Genomic DNA, 21,458 nt, shown 5'->3' on the forward strand with positions numbered 1-21,458 from the left:
CGCCCCACTGGCAAGGTAGTAATTGCACAAAGACCTTTTTATTATAGTTGATTTTCCTGAGAAATGAATTCAGAAAAATACTGTAAAGTGTTTATTTTTTGTTTGCCCTTTATTAACCCACATCTTAGGGCTGTCCCTAGAGAAAATATGTTGGTAAATGAAACCTCCTAGACCCACATAGAAGCATTTTTTGCACTGCATCCCTGGCTATAGAAGGAACAGGGACAGGATAAGGCAAGTTGGTGCTATTTAAACAGGGTCGTCAGCCACCACGTGGAATTTTGCCTAAAGAGAAGACTCAGGAATTTAAACAGGGGAAGGGTTTGGGGTTGGTAAAATTACTGGTAAAGGTTTCTATCTTAAATAGGATATAATACAGCTCTTTCACACTGGTAAAAAGACTGAAGACCCTGTTTGAACTTCAAGATTTTTTTTTTTGATACATCTTAGTTTTGATCTTTAAATAAGAAAAGTCCTGTATTCAACCTCTAAAATTGTTCCCGAAAAGCCGGGACAAAAATCTTCCTGTTGTGCTATCGTGGAATCAGGACAGCATGCATAGAGCAAAGGAAAGAGCTTGGAAATTAAAATGTAATTTTCATAAGCATGATTCTGTCATAGCTCTTATTTTCTTTATATGGAATACAAATACTGATATAGAGTAAAGATTTTTCTATTTTGCATTTTTGTGCTCTTTGATACATTTATTGAGGTCAAATCAAATTTGATATAGTAGGATTTATTACGAAATGCTTTCTGAATACAACTCCATAATTACTGAGCTACATAGTAGTGCATAAAGCTGTAAAACCGCTTAGCCAGACAAGCAATTTATATGTTACATCAAGGTGTGTACGGCAAAGAATATTAGTTTAATTGGGAGCCAAGATGTAGTAGCCTTAAATCTGAAGAGCTATATGTTCAACATAATGCAGTGAGGCTTTGAAATAAGATACCTAACCTGGGGAGATACAGCTTTTAGAATATATAACAATTAGACATTATTTTGTGACTAAGGATACTAAATACTATTTTCAAAATAAAGCACAGAATGCAAAGCAGGCGAAAGGGCAAAACCTCTCAAAATTGTACAGTGTAAGAAAAAGAAGCGAACTCATTTATTCTAGTTCTTTGTTTGAAAAAAAGAAAATAAAAGGGGAAAACACAAGAGAAAAGAAAACCATTAACTACAGTTTGGTGGAAGTAAGGATGAGGCAAATTCACAATGAAGTTATGTCTTTGGGGTGTTAATGGTATCAAAGAAAAGCGAGTCGGTAGATTTTGCCTGAATTTCCTCAGGTTGCAGATCTGGAATGAGGTTAGAGGTGGACGGCTGTGTGGGTACCAGCATACCTCCAGGAGCGAAAAACAAATACTTCTTGGCATGTGTTTGCTCTCTGTCTGATCATAGGCTCTCTTCTGTTTTAGCAGGTTCAGGGTCACATGCCTCCGCTCATGATCCCAATTTTTCCACATGACCAGCGGACCCTGGCAGCAGCTGCTGCTGCCCAACAGGGATTCCTCTTCCCCCCTGGAATAACATACAAACCAGGTAAGTTGGGAGGGATTTAACATTCCTTTGGAAATGTTCAGATCCACATGTTTTTGCTTAGTACTCACAACAAACACAGGAGTGTACTAGCAACTATGAATAAAAAGATCATAAAAGCTTATTTAAAAGGAAAATTAGAATTAAGAAAAGAAGGCATTGTGATAAACTAATTGATTTCTAAAAATTTTTACGTTCTCTTCTTTCACTTGAGTTTGTTCTGCATTCACAGGTGAAAATACTGCTTTCCCTAGGGACAATAACATTTCTGTCAGCTCTCTCTCATACATTTACTGTAAGTTATTATTTTTGGTTAAAGATCCTTTCCTCCTCCTGAGAGCTTTTATATGCTGGGAAAGTGATCATGTATGGTATAAATATTATTATTGTGTGCTGTCAGATTTTTTTGGAAAAAAAAGTTAAAACTGAGATGATTTAATTAGCTCCCTGCTAGTAGGTAAAATTGTTTTTGATTTTAGCCTAAATAATGAAGCATTCAGTAATATTCTTTTATTAATCTTTGAACCTCAAAAACAGGTCATTTAACCTTGCAGTAAAATATGTTTTGAGATGATTTTGCAAATGTTATGATTTTTCTTTATTCCTCAGAGTTTACTGGACTCCTGGGGAATTCAATTAGGGGCATAATGGTTTGAAGCTTCTTTTAGAACCTCCTTGTAAACAGGGCTTTAAATGTTTAAAGAGATGTTGCCAAAGGAATCCAATGTAAGAAGATAGTCAAGTAAATAAAAGTCAACCTTAATTTCATTTGTGCATTCTTTGTAAGTGACCTCAGCTCAGAAGTAGTGACCTTGTTCTACTCATTAATAATTTCTGTGTCAAGTTCTTTTTAACATATTAACCTGATTATATTAACCATCAAATCTGAGAATGACAAATCTGAGTGCAGCAGTTCCTTTGTGTATGTGGGGTATAAAGTGAACAAAGGCATTTTAATATGCTTAAAGCAATAATAAAATATAAATCACATTACTAAAATTCTGAGTAAAGAAGATTACTAAATAGCATAAAAACAAACTTAGTAAGTTTTAACATCTTGTTTTAATTACTTGTTGTCATTGCTTACTCTTTTGCATTTGGTAGAGAACTCTCTTTCTTGTAAAAAAAAAAAATAGGATGTCTGTGGCAAAACCTCAAATGATTTGTAAAACAGGGATGTTACAGGATTGGCTAATTTAAGGACGAACTGACAATTTCTTGTACAGAAATGAGTCAAAATAGTGTTAGCAAGAGGTTTCTGGATATCTGATAGAAAGACAGTTGTTTCATTCAAATTGTTAAACGTTTATTTTTTCTAGAGAAGAATTTTTAGCACAAGTTATACTTCCTATGAAATTGGCACCTATAAGAAAAAGAAGGTATTTTATCAGAGAATATATTTTTGTCAGTGCAGTGGCTCAGTCCTTCTCTGTAAGTCTGTGAGCTGTTCTGAACTGTGTCTTCATCCTGACTTCTTTGGAACATGGATATAAACTAAATTTACTGTTCTATTGTAAATTCAAGTTGTCACCCCTATGCCAATCCTAGAAATCCTCTTTTTTTTTTTTTAATTTTTGTCTCTGTTTTTTTTTTTTAATTAAATCATAGTTATGTACATTAATGCAATCATGGGGTACCATGCGCTGGTTTTATATACAATTGTAAATATTTTCATCACGCTGGTTAACATAGCCTTCCTGGCATTTTCTTAGTTATTGTGTTAAGACATTTATATTCTACATTTAGTAAGTTTCACATGTACCCTTGTAAGATGCACCATAGGTGTGGTCTTACCAATTACCCTCCCTCCACCTATCCTCCCCTCCACTCGCCTCCCTTCCCCTTTCCCCATATTCTTAGGCTATATTTGGGTTACAGATTTCATATGAAAGCTATAAATTAGTTTCATAGTAGGGCTGAGTACATTGGATACTTTTTCTTCCATTCTTGAGATACTTTGCTAAGAAGAATATGTTCCAGCTCCATCCGTGTAAACATGAAAGAGGTAAAGTCTCCATCTTCCTAGAAATACTTGGAATGTACTATATGTGGAAACTCACTATTTGATTAAAGTTAAAAATCTCCACATTTCAAAATCAGGTATGAGCCTTGTTTTCTGGTAGACATGAACATTTTGTTACTGTGTTACTTATCTAATTTTGTTAAAACAATGTCATTTTTCATGGGGAAGCTATTGTTATATATTCAAGGAATAGAGACCATTTTTTCAAAGTCTTCCAAAAAGAGCATCAGTGAGAATGTAACATGTAACTAAGAAGACTGTGGTGACTGAGACAATGTTGTGCAGGAGTTAGATACACACTCCTGCACTTGCTCATTGAACAAAGTGCAGCTTAGGGTAGTGTCCTAGAGAAGCAAAGCAAGCTGACTGGTACAAAGGTGCTTACTCTCTAGTGATTCCTAAATCACTAGAAATTAATCAGAATTCTAAAGCCTTTAATATTTTGTCTAATCTAGGCTTTATTGTATATAAAAGTTATGTTTCAAATGGATTAAAATTATATGTTTATATACTATGAATAGACAAAGTACATGCTCAGAGGACTTAATCTACATAGTATTTTTGCCATTTTCCTTAATTAGGGAAGGAGACTGCTATTGGAGTGGAGTCTGAACAAACAAAACTTTTTTGCCCTAGACTGAGCTATGGTAACTTCATTTGAAATGTATGTGAGACAATGACTAAATTTTTAGAAGGGGGTAACTTTGTCATTCACAAAAGCCTTGAAATAGTGGTATAATTTATACTCTGGTCCCCTAAGCAAGAGGAAAAACAAGACCTACTTTGATCTTAATAAATTAAAGACATTAATTTCTCTCTTCTCTCTTTTTACTTTCCCATTACCTGAAATAATTCCTTAGTGTTTACGTCTCCAGCTGATTGAATAATTGTGTCACCTCGTGGTGACATTCACTGTTTGTTTGACTATTTCTGAACCCATATCAGGACAAATGAATGTAAATAAATATATTTAGAGTTCTAGGCCTTTACTCTCCGCCAGGTGATTTGACCCACAGCTTTGGGCTTTTCAGGGTCCCAGAATGTAGGAAACATCAAGCAAGTTCTCCCATTCTGATGGGTTGCCAAAGATGCCTCTTGCCCACAGGAATTGTACAACTCCAGGGCAGCATCTTTTAGACTGATCTTTCTAGAAATAGCTTTACTGAGTTTTAATCCCCCCCCCCTTTTTTTTATTCTTTTACCAGTTCTGTAATTAGAGACATCTTCCTAGAAAGGAACTCATCATCAGGGCCTAAAAGAGAAACTACAGATTTTTGATTACTTGGCTGTTTCACATCATGTTACTGAGAGATGCAGCAATTTGTGTACCAATATTTGACAAAATTAAAAGAAAAAAGCTCTTTTACAGTTGCCAAAATATATATCAGATCAAGATCAGCTTTCCTGAAAAATAAAAGCAATGAATATACTCCTTCATGCTCTGAGGATGATCCAGCCAACCCAGTACTTTGTATAGGTGGGATTTTTTAAATGATTGCTGTTGAACAGCTCTCTTGAAGTTTCCCGGGAGATACTCAGAGGAGGATGTCTGCCCGTTCCTTGATCCTCCATTTACTTACTAGTTATAATATGGTAATCCCTAAAGCTTCCTGAATGATTACTGTGTCAAATACTGTGTTGAATATTTCACGTGGATTATTTTATTTCATTCCTACTTGAACATGTCATTTAACCTTGCTGAATGTCACTTTTTGTCATCTAAAAAATGTGTCATGATTTATCCACTATTCAAATGTGAGTATGAAAATTAAATTTGGTAAAACATGAAAGTTCTTTGAGAATTATAAAGTACTGGGATTAGGGATAAAGATTGACCATGAAACAGAGTAAATTTAGCCCAGTAAACTACAATCCTTATCATTAGAAAAGTGGTCCAAAAGTTGAGCATTAGACTTAGCATCCCTCTGCTCAGTGACCAAGAGCAATTTTACAAGTATACCTAATGCTTCTTTTTTTATTGCAGTAAAATATATATATAATGTAACATTTATTATTTTAACCATTTGTAATTATACAGCTTGGTAGCATTAATACATTTGTAGTGTCATATAACCAACCCTATTATCTATACCCAAAGCTTTTCATCATCCCCAACAAAAACTCTGTAGCCTTCGAATGATTAGTCCTTCTATCCCTGAGCCTCTGACAACCTCTATTCTCTTTCTCTATGAATTTGCCTATTGTAGGTACTGCCTATGAATGGAATCATGTAGTATTTTCTGTGTCTGGCTTACTTCAGTTAGCGTAATGTTTCTAAGATTTATTGTTACAGGCAGTCCCCAACTTACAAACATCTGACCTATATTTTGACCGGGGCTGGGTTTGAACTCACCATCTCCGGCGTATGGAGCCAGCACCCTACTCCTTTGAGCCACAGGCGCTGCCTTTACAGAGGCTATTACAGTTGCAAACATCTGACTGACACATGGCTATCACTTACAAACAGAGGTTATTATAGGTAATACATAAATGTACCTGCTCTAACTTACATACAAATTTAACTTAAGAACAAACCTACAGAACCTCTCTTGTTCATAACCTGGGGACTGCCTATATTGTAACATATACCAAAATTTAATTACTACTTACGGGTGAATGATATTCCATTGTATGTATATATCTTATTTTGTCTATCTGTTCATCTGTTGGTGAAGACTTAGGTTGTTTCTATTTTTTATCTATTGTGAATGATACTTTTAGGAACATTTACATATAAATATCTGTTTGAATTCTCACTTTCAATTCTTTTGGATATATACCTAAGAGTTAAATGGATGCGTTATATGGTCGCTGTACATTAAACTTTTCGAAAAACTACCAAATTGTTTTTCATAGCAGCTGTGGATTTTACATTCCCACCTGCAGTATAAGAGGTTTCTAGTATCTATCTCCATATCTTCTCCAACACTTGTTATCTTCCATTTAAAAAGTTATATTCCTCCTAGTAGTTGTGAAGAGGTATCTCATTGTGGTTTTTATTTGCATTTCCCTCATGATTTATGATACTGAGCATCTTTTCATGTGCCTTTTGGCCATTTATATATCTTTGTAGAAATATCTATTTAAGTATTTGCCCATTTTAACCATAATTGGATTGTTTCTTTTTTTGTTGTTGAATTTCAGTTATTATATGCTATGGCTATTAATACCTTATCAGATATATGATTTGCAAATATTTCCTCCCATTATGTAAGTTGCCTTTTAGCTTCCTTGAAAGTATCTTTTAATGCACAAAAGTTTTTAATTTTGATGAAGTCCAATTTATCTTTTTTTTTTTGCTAGTGCTTTAATTGTCATATCGAAGAAATAATTGCCAAACTGCCAAATCCAGTGTCATAAAGATTTGCCTTTATGTTTTCTTCTAAGAGTTTTATAGTTTTATCTCCTAAGTTTGATGTTGTTGATGTATTTGATAACTTTTGTATATGGAGTAAGATAAATCCATCTTATGCATGTGGATATCCAGGTTTCCCAGAACCATTTGTTGATAATACTGTCCTTTCTCCATAGAATTGTTTTAATGTCTTTGTTGAAAATCAATTGACCATATATATAAAGGTTTATTTTGTGGGCTGTCTATTCTCTTTCATGTGTATCTGTCTATATATCTGTCCTTCTGCTAATATCACACTGTTTTTGTTTTTTTGTTTTTTTTTTTTTGGTGGTTTTTGGCCAGGGCTAGGTTTGAACCCGCCACCTCCGGCATGTGGGACCAGCGCCCTACTCCTTGAGCCACAGGCGCCGCCCAATATCACACTGTTTTAATTGCGATAGTTCTGTAGTGTGAGTCTTCCAACTTTATTTTTTTTTTCCTCAAGATTGTTTAATTATTGGGTCTGTTTGTAACTCCATATGAATTTAAGTATTGGCTTGCCAATTTCTATAAAATCAATTATAATTTTGATAGAGATTGCATTGAATCTGTATATTTTGGGGGGGATAGTAATGACATCTTAATAAGTCTTCCTATCCATAAGCACTGATGCCTTTCCATTTATTTCTGTCATCTTTAATTTCTTTCAGTCAGTGTCTTATAGTTTTTAGTGTATGCATCTTTTGCCTCCTTGGTTAGAGTTAGTCTAAGTGTTTAATTCTTTCAGACACTTAATAAAATTGTTTTCTTAATTTTCTTTTGGGTTGTTTATGGCTGGTGTTTATAAATACAACTGCTTTGTGTGTGTGTGTGTTCTAATTTTATAATCGTATGATCTTAATAAACAAATTTGTTAAATTTGTTTATTAGCTCCAGCAGCTTTCTCATGGATTCTTTGGGATTTTCTACATATAGGAATGTGTCATCTGAAAATAGTTTTACCTCTCCCTTACTAATTTGGATATCTTTTAATTCTTTTTTTTGCCTAATAGCAGTGCTAGAGCTTCCGGTACAATATTGAATAGCATCAGTGAAAGTGGTCATCACTGTCTTTTTCCTGATCTTAAGGGGAAAGCTTCCAGTTTTCATCATTGAATATGATGTTAGCTGTGCATCTTGGTGCTATGGTGAATAATTCTTTTCATGTGCCCTTGGTTTTTGGTTTGCTGATACTGTATTGAGCATTATTGTATTTACCTTCATAACGGAAGTTGACCTGAAATTTTCTTTTCTTGTAATGTCTTTTTCTGGTTTGGTAACAAGGTAATGTTGGCCTTTTAGAATGAGTTAGAGGTCTTTACTCCTCTTTAATTTTTCATAGGAGTTTGAAAAAAGTATGGTGTTAATTGTTCTTAAAATGTTTGCCTGAATTCATTGGTGAAACCAAGTAGCCCAGGGATTTTCTTTGTTGGGAGGTTTTTGATTATTGATTCAATCTATTGAGGTCTTTTATTTCTTCTTGAATCAATTAGATAATTTGCATGTTTTAAGGAATTTGTTCATTTCTTCTAGGTTGTCTAGGTTGGTGTACAATTATTACAATTGTAGGATTATACATGGCTTCTTTTTTATTCCTTTGTTTTAGTTAAAATTTACTGAGTAACATTTATTTGCAAGATATGTCCCCCACAAATGTATGTGTGATCTTATTTAAGTTTTACAACAACTCTTATACAAAAGTGGTAGTATGTAGTATTATTTCTATTTCACTCAAAGGAAATAGAAAACTAATACTCAAAAAGTTAATTGACTTTTCTAAAAGGAAAATAGCAGTGCTAGCACTGCTATTTCACATTTAGAAAATAGTGGAGACAGAATTCTGACTGAAGTTCTTTGATTTGGTATTTCATACTCTTGAGGACAGGGTCTAAGTGTGTATGATCTTAAGAAAATCTGGCTTTTTGTGTGAATAAAATGCATTTCAATATTTGAAAGCAGAGGTGTATAACACATTTGGAATACTTGATTAATTAAATATATCTACCTGTATTCTTCAAATTAGTACCCCCAGTTTTAAATTGGGCAAGAGTGTTGAGGTTTAGGAAGAAAATATGTTCAACTGTGGAAACTAACCTGGTTTTATAAAAGTCAAAAATTATTTTAACTGTATTCTCCTTCATATATGGAGGCTGTATCATTGATGAGCCATTATGAAGGTGTGATTTTGAGAGTTTTTTAGTTGATTTCTTGTAAATCAACTCATTTCATTTATATCAATTCATTCACACTCACGTATTTAATTGCCATTGTGGCAAATTCCACAGATTTTCAAATGATTGGTCAAGGGTCTGTATGCATCTGTGAAATAAGTGAAGAAATTAAGATTGATCGTTGATTCTTAGGTTTCATTAATGGCATGCAAAGCAATACAGATAATCTTAGAAAAAAATTGTAGGATCAAGAAAACTTTTCATCCTGGACTGATTCTTTGATGAATAGCGAATGAGAAATTTAGTAGAAGAAATAAGAATGTGATGATCTCAGCAATCTGTATTATGATTATTGCTAATTTCTTATTCATTTGTCCTCAGAACACATTGAAGTTTTTGTTTCATTTTTAGGGTCCTAAAGGTATCACTTATTACCTACTAACATTTGCTATAGTCTGATGTCACACAAAGATAAATTCAGATTTATGACATTCCCTCGTAGAATAGGAACCTTGTAATATTTTGTCATACTGAATATATACATGTAAGCAATGTATAAAAAATTAAAAATGGTATGTATGAATTTACATTAGTGGATTTGATTCAAATATTAATTATTTCCAAGTTGTATCAAGAATGATTATAGTTCATAAAAGTGGGGGTCTATAGGGTGTTTGGCAACTAATCATCATCTTATGGTGCCATCACATAGTAATTTGTTAGTTAGGGGTATATAACATATTTTTCTTCTGTTTTGAAGGGTGGGGAATGAAGTATGAGTCTGGATTCTCACTTTGGGGCAGTTACTGATGAATCCTTGAGTCCTGGCTCCTAGTTTTTGTTTGTTTGTTTGTTTGTTTTCTTTTCTGGTCCTCCCTCACAGTCTCTCTAAATGATTTTGCCAATGTGTAAATATCTGAAGTTAATATCTCAGGATGCTACTACTATCTTTGTTCCTGTCTTTCTGAAGAATCAAAGTAAATAGACAGAATTTTGCCCATGGGATTTTTGACTCTTAAAAGTGGAATTTAAATCTGAATTACACAAATTAAAAATTATTCTTGAAAGAGCTAGCCTGAGTCTAATGAGTGGTAAGTTCTTAGTACAAGTTCCTTTTCTGTGATTAAGTCTTCCTAAGTTTTGGCTTCATTTCAGTTTCTCTGAAAATTTAAGAATTTGCTTTCTTTCATTTCTGGGCTCTTGCTGTGAAGCTGCTTTGATTCTAAAAGAATGTTGCCTATTTTGACAAGTCAGGCAAATTTTCTATAAATTTTAAATCTAATTTGTATTTGTTCTCTAATCTTCAGATAAAAACAGTCAATTGGGATATCTAGAAGGCTAGAAAAGTAGATTTATAGAATGGGAATTATTTCCCCAGTTGGTTTTCAGAGGTTTCATTCTTACACTAGAGTTAGCAAGGGCCAGATTACAGTAGTGCCTAAAGCCAACCTGTTCCAACAGGCTTCATCTTCCATTGTACAAATTAAAAAGAATGGGTCCTCACACAAGCATTTCAAATCCAGAGACAAATTTGAAAAAAATTGCTACAACATGTTGACTGATTCCTTGCCAAGTCAGGCACTGAGAACTTTTTCTTGATTGACTCTTACACAGAGAAAAGTAGAGGGGGTTGGGGAGAAGCATGTAAATTTCTTATTAAAAAACTAATTGTTATAATATCCTTAAGTCCCTCTTAGACTTTTCTACTTTGACACCTCATCTTCTCCTGCCTTTTCCCTTTTTCTTTATCTTTTGATCATTTTGTTTCTCTAATGTATTCATTTTTACTTTTAGTATTGATACAATAATATATTCTGGAGGAATAGCTTTCTAAAGATTATATTCAGATATACAAATTCAAATCAGCAGAAAGGTTAAAAACGTTTTTAAAATATGCTTGTCAGCAGTGGAAAGAAAGCTGTTTGTAGCCAGCAGGTGAGCTGGAGAGTACTACAGGGTGTGGTAGAGATAGTAATAAAGTAACTGGCAAGCCAAAAACTGTAAAAAAAAAAAAAAAAAAAAAATTAGCTATTTCATAGCTTGGAAGCATGACAGCTACGAAAAAAGGAGTGCCCCAGGGAATTCTTTTAGAGTTTGATTTTTTAAAATATGTTTGACATGAAAAATGTTTTAGTACAAATAAAGCAACTGGTATTAAACTTACAGGGAGGGGGTTGTGGTTGAGAGTTAGTATGAATAATGCATGATATTTAAAGAAAGAACAGCTCTAAAATGTTCTGGGAGGCAGTCCATGTTGATCATTGGAATGGTGATTTTTTCCCCCCTATTTTTGAAGCACCATTAATTCAGCATCATTTTGTGATATTTTTTAACTTGATGAGATATCGACCAAAGAAATACTATTTGACTTAGATTTGGATATTCTTTCTTCAGATAATTTACTTTAAATATTGAGAAGATCAGTAGAATTATTTAAGCATAAAGTGACAGTCATTCACTATAAAAAATAATTTGGCCTAGTTATCTTTTCTAAAAAGCTCATAGAGTACTGCAAACCAAAATCAACCTCATGGAAGGGGGAAAACAAGATCAGATATTTTGAACATTACTCCATAGGAGACCATCACAATATAGTGTTAGTGAATGCATTGTAGCAGCGCTCCATATGCAATCAGAAGCCAATTGTTAGTGGACTGTGTACAAGCACACACTGTGCTCAATGGTCTGATGAGGTATTATGGATATGATGCAAAGAGACTGTGTAGATTAGAAGCTAACAATTTGTTAAAAGTGAAAGCAACTTAACATTTGCATTGGGCCAGCTGAGTAGCACTTAATGTGGTAAAGCAGGATGAGTTCCAAGCAATCAGGGGCACCGGGAAGGCTCTAGGTATTAGTGTCCATGCAAAGGGGAAAAAAAGCTTTATTGCTTTCCATTTGACTACCTTTATTATTGTGGGTTTTTTTCCCTATACTGTCTATTTATTACTTTCAGCTTTCAGTGGGGAAAAGTTCATGCAAAACAGCATGATTATTATAAATGTCAAAAATGTGTGGGGGAACAGCCTATTAAAATATAGCCTAGAGACAGTATGTAACACTGACTTTAAATAAGTAGCTGAAGCCAAAGTGATACTCCATTAAATCACTGATATTATGTAATTTATCCACAAATATTAATTTTTATTTCAGTTACCACTATCCTGATATGCTCCTTGTCATTTTCCCTGGGTTCTTGAGGTTGCTGCACACAGCCAGTTTTGTTAGGTCACAGAAGATACTTCAGTCTTCCTTATTTAGGAGTGGTCTGGAGTCAGAAACACATTAAGAAGTAACCGTGATTTCCACTGATTATGCTCAAGTCCTGTCAGGCCTTTAATACAGATACGTCATGTAAAATGTGGGGTTATTTAATCAAATCATCATGAAATAAGTGCCCAAAGTACATGATTCTATACTGGGTTACACCAGTGCAGTACCAGAGGTTAATCCAGAAAAATATGGTTTCCACACTTATTGGGAAACTGAGTATTTTACAGAAAGCTGGCAGATAAGATTAGCTGCCCTCTCAGGCCTATCATACTAAACAGGTTGTATATTTAAATTTTTTTGTTTATTATTTTATAAAATAAAATTTAGTGCTATGGGCAGTCAAAAGCTCATAGTCCTTTTTTGGGGGGGGGAATCTAATGTTCTGCCTTGCCTACCAACCCGAAACTTTTTGTTGTTCTACTATAAAAGCCTCAGTGCTTTCCCAGTGTACTGAGTGTCAGCCTGGCTTTAAGATATTTTTTTACTCTTAAAAAATGATGTATTACAAGATTTGTAATGGAGTGAACATGCTTGAATTGCACATTTAATTTTTTTAACATCACATTCATGTTTTGCCAGTTTGCCTACCAGCTATCTGTTAACAAAAAGTTCCAAGGCAGCTCTGCAAGTCTGTGCCCAACTAAGTCTTTTGTTTCTGCAGATGTTTGGGCTTAGAGCAATGTTGTAAAGCTTAGGCAATCCAAGGACCATGTTTGTACTTGTCTGCTGCGATTCCCTGTGTATTGTCTAAACCTGTATGCATTGTTCTTTCCAACAGGTGATAACTACCCTGTACAGTTCATTCCATCAACAATGGCAGCTGCTGCTGCTTCTGGACTCAGCCCTTTACAGCTCCAGGTAAGTGCCAGAAGAAAAAAATGTGGGATGTGAGCCAGTACTTCAGTGGAAAACTGCTAACCAGCTGTATGCTAAATAATGGCCTGAATGTTAAATAATTTTTTAAGCATAGCCCAGAAGGATTAACACCTTAAGTGCTTACCATATTGCAAATAGAAGAGAAAACTGCCAGTTTCAATATTTTTAAAGGAAAAAAAATCACATTATGACTTAGTACTATGTATTCTCTATCAGCTGAGTTAATAGTTTTATAATTTTTATGCCTAGTTGTTTTTGGATATGTTTGCTTTTTTTCTTTTTTATCAGTTTTTCATCCATGTCTCCACTTGTGTCCAGATTAGCTTTTACATATAATTGTCAAAACAGAAAATGACATTGGCTATTTTCCTCATTGCAGCTCATAGACTATGGGTTGTTATTATCAAATTACTTAATAATTTGTTGGTACAGTATAAACACACAGCTTCCAAATATGTGTATCCTCATTCTTTCCACAGTCAAAAGTCTAGAGGCATGGCATCCCACCAAGTTCTGAATTCACATTCTTTATGTATAAGCTAAACTTGGGGAAAAAAATGGGAAACTGTGTCCAAAATCATTTATACCTTATCTTCACAGTAAAACAAGTGTAGAATAAAATTAGACAATCTTCATACCCTTCTAGTATTGCTGTTTGAATGGAAAGTTAACTTTATATGTGAATAAATATTTTAATAATAACAAAAAGGTAAGATCAATAAAAACTTCAGTATTTAAATATTTAGAATATATATGATAATAAACAACTTGAATTCAATAGAATGGGAAGTTTATTGAAGATAGTTTTTATTCTTAAAATTTACTGTAATGTTTTGAGTTTTCTTAATTAATCTAGAGAATAGCATCCGGCAAGGTATTTTTATTTCTGTGTTGCTATTCCTTATGTGACTTGAAAATAAAAAGTGTACTACTATTATAACATGAAAAAAGTCATTTTTAATGTTTCCAATTGGTCCTACAGATAAAGAATTTTTTGCAATACTTTGAGAAGTTTTTGCTGTAGTCCTTACCCAGAAAACCATAAGATGTTGCCCACTATGGGCTACCTAGCAGAGCTAGAAAGTTTGCCTAGGAGGAACAGCTCTCCTACCTCTCTTGCAAACCTTCACCTTCCATCCTACTAACACTGGAATGTCCTGTAGTTGGTAAAAATCTATAAAAAAATTTCATTATTATAAACCCTAACCTATTTCTTTTCTTCCCATAGCTGTACTGTAGAATATCTTGTTAAGTAGGAGGCAGAAATAAGAAACCATTACTATTGTTTGATCCTATAACCAAGTTTCTGTAAAAGAGAGATATGGGGTCTTGAAATCTCCTACTTTCCATTCTTTGATGTGGTCAATACCCTGGATTTAGAAATATGTGTTCTGTTTCATGAGTTCTGACAGTATGTTTTGTCTTTTTTTTTTTTTTTTTCTGAATATGCTACTAAACAGAAGGGTCATGTCTCCCACCCACAAATTAGCCCAAGACTAAAGGGCCTAAGTGACCGTTTTGGCAGGAATTTGGACACCTTTGAACATGGTGGTGGCCACTCTTACAACCACAAACAGATTGAGGTATGAATGCTTCCATTGGTGCTTCATTGGGTGGGGAATTGGATTGTTCAGTCATATTCGAGGCAAACACTCAGCATAAACACCAAATCAAATCTTTCCCTTTTTCTCATTGTTAAAGAAACTCTTCCTTTACTCCTTTTCTTTCAAGAAAAAAAAAGTCACAAAGCAATGCCCTTGAATTAAGGTTGCTCATTGCTGTGTATTTTCAGGCAAATTCTTTATCTTATGAGTGTCTTCAAGCCATCTTTCTTTCCTCCACTATCTTCCCTTGTCTTATGTAAAGTGTTTAAAAATACTTAAATATTAAAAACAATTATTTGACCATAAAATAACCTTGTAAATTTGATAAAATATAATTCTGTTTATATAGATAAAACATCTGAGTTTCAGAGAGGTTAAGTTAGTTAACCAAAGCTATAAAATATTCATTGAGTCTGGGTCATTACCAAGGATTTCTAAGTCTACCTAATTAAGGTTTCTTAACTTACTTTACTCAGGCTGTAGTAGGGTAGCCACCTTGGCCTGGCTGGTTGCTTTTTACCCCATAAACTTTTGTAATATCCTTTTCATATTTAACCCTCCAGGAAAGCTCTTGTTTTTGTGGGATATTCTTACTGCTTAGGAGAAGGTGGCTTATGTGGCTCTTTTGAAAACTAAATCATTTCTTCTACAGGTATCCAGTCTTCCTTTCCCCAATTTCGTGATTAATTCTTTCCCTGTATCATCAGAGCCCCTTGCTGGGGCTATCATATTGGAGGACTGACAGCTATGTTCAATCTCCCTACCCCACCAAAAAGGATACAGGTTACTTCAGACTGACATATACTTTAATTTTCTAGATCACATCTAATACCAAATTTTGTGTTCTAACCTAAGATGGGAATCTCCACTCCAAAAATGAAGATAATTACACCTAGCAAGGTTGTAATTAAGTTCACAGACACATCTTAGAAAAAGTGCTACATACCCCATTGCTGAATATCACCAAAGTCACCTTTGAGATACTCCCCTTGGGAAGCTATGCACCAATACCAGTGCTTAGTCCATCTTCAAAACAAGAGCTTTCCTGGAGGGTTAAATATGAAAAGCTATCAGAGCTGTCATAGTACAGCACACTGAAACACACAACATTAATAATGAACACCACCACATGTGACACTGATACACCAAGTTATGAAACCTTACCAAGTTGTTTGCATAGTACTGCCAATGTAAGCACATGGTGGCAAGCTCACAAACTTAATTGTCACACTTTGTATGACAAGAGCTCTGATGGTTATTCCAGAAAATGAGTTTCAATTCTCTTCAAGTGAATTGATTTGAAGAGTCGAACAGGGGCTGGCATTGGTGCATAGATTTCCAAACAGAGGGCAGCTCCTGTGGCTCAAGGAGTAGAGCGCCAGCCCCAAATAGTGGGGGTGGCGGGTTCAAGCCTGGTTCTGGCCCCCCCCCACCAAAAAAAGAATTTCCAAAGGGAGTACTTCAGAGTTGCCTATAGTGATATTCAGCAATGAGTTATGTAGCACTTTTACTAGGATGAGATGAGTTCATGAACTTAACTACAGACCTCAGAGTCAATTCCTATTGCTCTGCCAGTTTATACGTTATCAAACATTAAATAGTCAATGAAGGGTTCCTTGACATTATCTTTTCTGCTGCCTTTTTGGAAAATGATAGGGAAGGCATCACTTCCAAGAATAAGGAAGAGGAAAAGATCAAAAGCCGCCTTGGAAGTAGCCTAAGGAAGAGTCCACGGCTTGCTGCCTGCCTCCTTCTTTCCTTTCACTTTGATGTAAGAGGTAGACGGGGGTTTCCATACAAACATAACAACACACATACTGTCAGAGTGTCTTCTATCTTCTCTATAGCTAGGAGAGATTTCTTTTCTAGGGCTTTCTTTTGGCTGTGGAGAAGGTGCCCTAATTTTGGGCATCCTGGAAGCCTACTATGCCTAAGAGAGCTAAAAAGATAACTGGACTTGAGGGACACAATTTTCTGTGTAATGACAGAGAGCTCACCCACTTAGGACAGTTAGCTTAAGAAACTTTTAAGTGCTTGGAAGAATGTGAAAGCAGGTGGCCTTGGCTCAAACTCAAGACTTCCTCTCTGAATTTTATTTTGTGTTGGAGTGTTGTGCTCGCTCTCATCAGCCTCTGCTTAGCCAAGTTTCTACCCAATCTCTTATTTGCCTAATTTTTCACTTAGGTTGGCTTCTTTCTCAGTCCCCGCCCCTTCACCCCTGCATGATCACCAGCCCCTGATATGTCAAATTGGCTTCTGTGGGGTTTCTGGAAACCATGAAGTCACGTATGTGAGTGCCAGAGCTGCGTCGTTCTGTAGCCATGCTGACTTGGAAGCACAGCATGTGCCACACGTCTGTCACTTTAACTAGCAAATAGGGAACCCATCAATGCAAGAGCCTTCACAGCTTTGCGGTTAAGTTTGACCGGGTCCTTTGTTTTTATTAATTCTTGCTCTGTTCTCTTGTGTCCCGTTTTTACACCTTTTTAATTGCATGTCAGGAAACCTTTGATCTGTTTGTTTGTATGGACACTGGTTAGAAAAGATTGACCTTGTTCGAAAGACGTTTCCCAAACTTTCCAAGCGTGAGTGTGGCATGTTTATTGGGACGTCAATGAACAACATGGTAGATACCAGTATATAAGCTGTTAAATAGTAACATTTGAAATCTCTAGCAAAGATAGAGGGACATTTTAATAGCATTTTGCTTTATTGCTATTAAAACTACTTTCTTTTTCTACCTAGTGTTTTCTTCCTTCCTTTGACAAACTAAAATGTCAACAGCTCTGTCAACAATCATGATCATGATAAACTATTGCCACTAAGGAAGCATTACAATTATGTTAACTTTTTATTTCTAAACATTCTTAGGAGGAAAAAGCCCACATCACACAACCCTTGCCCCACCCTGCCCCTCCACACACACACACACACACACACATTAATACATTGCCCAGAACTGGTCCTCTCTACTTAATGTTACAATTATTTTGCCCTTCAAAGGTTGCCATTTCTAAAATTAATGAGCCTGGGTAAATCTTAACAGCGTTTATAGTTGTAGCCTGAAATTTTGTTATAAAGTAGGGAGGGGTATTAAAAATGGAAAGCCCCTCCTTACATTAGCATATTCCTGATATTTCTTTCTTTAAAATAAGAAAGATGCAGGACAGATCTGATCTAAGGCATGTTTTTTTCTGTCTCAGGGGCACAATATTAGGAAAAAGAAGCCCAAAGAATGCTATTTTTAGTTAAACAGTTCAGCAGATGGAGGCATGAATACTCATATATCTGAAGGTTGAGGGGCTTGAACCATTAATTTTGATAATGTATTTAACCCTGGGAACAATCAGAAACTGTAACTCTAAGGTTACAATGCTTTTGACCTTTAGAGAACAGAGGGCACTTGCCACAGTAAACAATATATTATATTGCTACTTATTCCAATCCTCTCACTCACATAAATTTCAGGACCAGTTGCCATTTGCTTTCTTCAGCTATGTTAGCATTGATCCTTAAGTAAGTCAAAAAGAATGTTAAGGAAAGGGGCCCAGAATAATGAGGCAGTCATGTAAATATGGCCTTTAAATAGCTATGATGTTAGATTGTTTCTAAAGAAATATCGTCTCAGGAACTAAGCTCTGAATGACTTTTTAAAAAGTGGTTTCAGTATATTGATTCATTTTATGTGGTCAATTTCAACATGATAGATCCTTAAAGTAATTTTGTTTGGGTTTTGTTTTTAACTGGGATTAGTGTTTCCTCATAGTTGTAGCTTATATTAAACACAATGTGGTACCATATGCAAAGTAATACACCTGTCTCATGCCTTCTTATTAAATGATGCATGCATCTCTTTAGCAAATACAGCAGTTAAATACCACACAGCTTAAGAATTTCTAATTAAAATATCTCCATGTGTCAGCATATTGGTAATGTATTATTTTAATCCATTTATTTTGTTTATGAAACAGTGACATATGTTTAGATTGTGAAATATATGAGCCTTAAAAATGACTTTATTGGAGAAAATTAATTCCTACAATACTATCTTGGTAATGTATTCACTCACCCAGTCAGTCACTGCCAGTCTTAATGTTGGGTAGCCACTTTTACTAGTTTCCTCCGCCTAACAATCTTAGAAAGAAGCATTAACAGTTCTTTTTCTTAGCTTCAAATAATAGGGTTATTCTTTCATTACTTTTTTCCTTACTTGTATTAATTCAAGCCCGTTCCCCCCACCACCTTTTTTTTTTTTTGCCTTTTAAAAAACACAATGAAGGATAGGACTGAGTATAGGTGTAAGGGATTCTGAAAGACCAATCAAAATTAAAACAAGCTAGTTACCTTTCCAAGTTAGACATAGTAATTTGTTTGTCAGCAGGGAGATGTTTGGGTCAGCCCTGAAATAAAGTGACTGTCAGCAGTTATTCCTACAAGACAAGTAATTTCACTCACTGTATTACTGACAGATTGCTCGCTTCTCCGAATCACCAGAGAAAACAAACTTAATATTGTTACAGACAGAGTTTCTGTCTTCATTAGCTTCAGAGAATGATTTTTATCTAGCATTCAAAGCTCACCAAGCTTTAGTCGGAACATATTTTAACAGACTTGTTCTTATAATACTAGTATGGGTAGTAGTGTAAATGAAAAAATAATATAGGAAAATTAAAAAAAAATCAGTATAAATGCATTTTCACTTCTATGTGATGAGCGTTTTGCGTATTTTAGGGAATATTTGAGGGAAGGAATGTAATTAGAGCCCTAAAGCACTTACATGAAACTATTAAAGTCTTGCCACAGTTGCAAACACAGGAGAACATTGAAGTTTTTGCAAAAGTGAGTACAAACACATATTTTATTTCAATGATATTGTCAATTTTCACACTACAAATGGAAAGTAAAGAAGTGCCCATCAACACTGAGAATGCTCTGTTTCTGTTTCAGTTCCAGTCTGAACCTTTACGATATTGCACTTAGAGGTTCTGTGTTGTGCTATTATACCCCATCCTTTTATTTGCAATTTTAAACATGTCTCAGTGCTGTGTGAGAATGGGGGCGGGCTAAGTTGGCTTTGCTGGGCAGGCTTGGGAGATTGTGATTTCTAGCAGAGAGGAGAATTGAATGAAGACTTGACTGGAGTGACCTGTTACTGGCTGCCCAGTGGAGAAAGAGGAATGCACTGATTCAAAGCTTGTTTGAGGAAGCCAAACCTGGGGCTGTGCCTTGAGGGGAATGGTTGCTTTTCTCTGAATCAACCTCCACTCACCCCCTCTAACTCTTTCCGTGACTTTTAAGAGTGTGGTGGAAATTGGGATGATCATGGCAACTAGGCCTAGATAAGCTGTGGGTGAATGACATGAAATTCCATTTCCAGAATAGAACCTTGGATTATAATTTCCACTATTATTTTACTTGCTGTGTTATCTTGAACTGTTCTCTTTTCTTTCAGCTTTTCATTGTATAGAGGGAATAACATATATTCTCAGGATTGTTGTTAAGTAGTAAATATGATAATAAGGCATATGTTTGTTTTCTGCAAATGTCAGCAGAACCATCATCATACTAGATAAAAAAAATTCTTATTTCTAGATTAGTCAGTTCTACTCTAGATTTTCTGCCTAAAATACTTCTGATGGTGGGTTTTATATTACTTAAAGTGTAAGTAATTAAATTCAGGGATTTTGTCTCTTTTGTCTACAGTGAAATTGCCAGCATTTCCTGGCATGGTATTTGGTGAAATGAATGAATTAATGAATTTTCTCTTTCGTGGCCATCTGGGACTCAGGCTTCTTTGAAAATTTTTTCTTTGGTCAAGTGTTTTGTCTATAGGAGTCATTATTTTGTATAAATAAGTTTTCATGTCTAAGTAGGTTTCTTAAGAAAAAAATGCAGGTACTGAGTGAATGCTAATAGAAACTAAGGACATATATGCAGATTAGAGGGAGAAAAATATGACGATTCTTGAAAATTTAACTTATCGTTGTATTCAATGAAGCAGAAGAAGAGTCTATACCCACTCACAAATTAAAGTCTTTTGGTAAACTAGATTTTCTTCTGGAAATTTGATTTTCATTTGGTTTCAAGGTAACATCTAGAAGTTGAGAGAGGTGGCTTTTCTCACATAAGCTCTTATTAAACACTATGTCTTAGTTATTTGATTGGTGGGATATTCAGCTCCTTAGGAGCCCAGAACCCTGTGATTATCAAACCAGTGCAGTCCGCTATCTCTTCTAATGTAAGAGTTCTATAACTAGTCATTTAGCTGTAGCCCCAATAATCCATTTACTCCATCAGCAGTTGCCTGTGTGTGAATACCTGTGCTTGTATGTAAATAAATGTCTTGTAAGATGTAATGATTTCTAAAATAATGACAGGTATTTCTATTCTTGTTTTGCCAAAATGGAGTTTTAAAGTGTTTTTCTTTGATACCACGTATCACATATCTGCATGTGTTTGTGTTATCATGAGCTCTCTTGGAATTCAGAAAGATTATGTGATTAAGGATACATTAGAAAGTTTGAAAGCAAAAGATTCTACTGCTTTACAAAATGATTCTCTCCAGTTTCCAACCATGGAATAAGTCAGG

At 35.0% G+C, this 21,458-nt stretch overlaps 1 protein-coding gene across 14 annotated transcripts in view; it reads left to right on the plus strand.

Annotated features, from left to right (window-relative positions):
- The window catches only part of SOX6 (SRY-box transcription factor 6), a 667,807-nt gene that overhangs the window by 525,804 nt on the left and 120,545 nt on the right, over positions 1-21,458 (plus strand). For 7 of the 14 annotated variants that reach the window (XM_053562397.1, XM_053562398.1, XM_053562400.1 and 4 more), the window contains 3 exons: positions 1,429-1,552; positions 13,168-13,247; positions 14,726-14,848. In XM_053562397.1, the coding sequence (XP_053418372.1) occupies positions 1,429-1,552; positions 13,168-13,247; positions 14,726-14,848 (327 nt within the window). The remainder of the gene's footprint in view (positions 1-1,428; positions 1,553-13,167; positions 13,248-14,725; positions 14,849-21,458) is intronic. The other 7 variants (XM_053562403.1, XM_053562406.1, XM_053562405.1 and 4 more) reach the window with 3 other exon arrangements.

The sequence above is a fragment of the Nycticebus coucang genome, chromosome 14 (assembly GCF_027406575.1).
Source record: "Nycticebus coucang isolate mNycCou1 chromosome 14, mNycCou1.pri, whole genome shotgun sequence".
In the NCBI taxonomy this organism is placed as follows: Eukaryota; Metazoa; Chordata; class Mammalia; order Primates; family Lorisidae; genus Nycticebus; species Nycticebus coucang.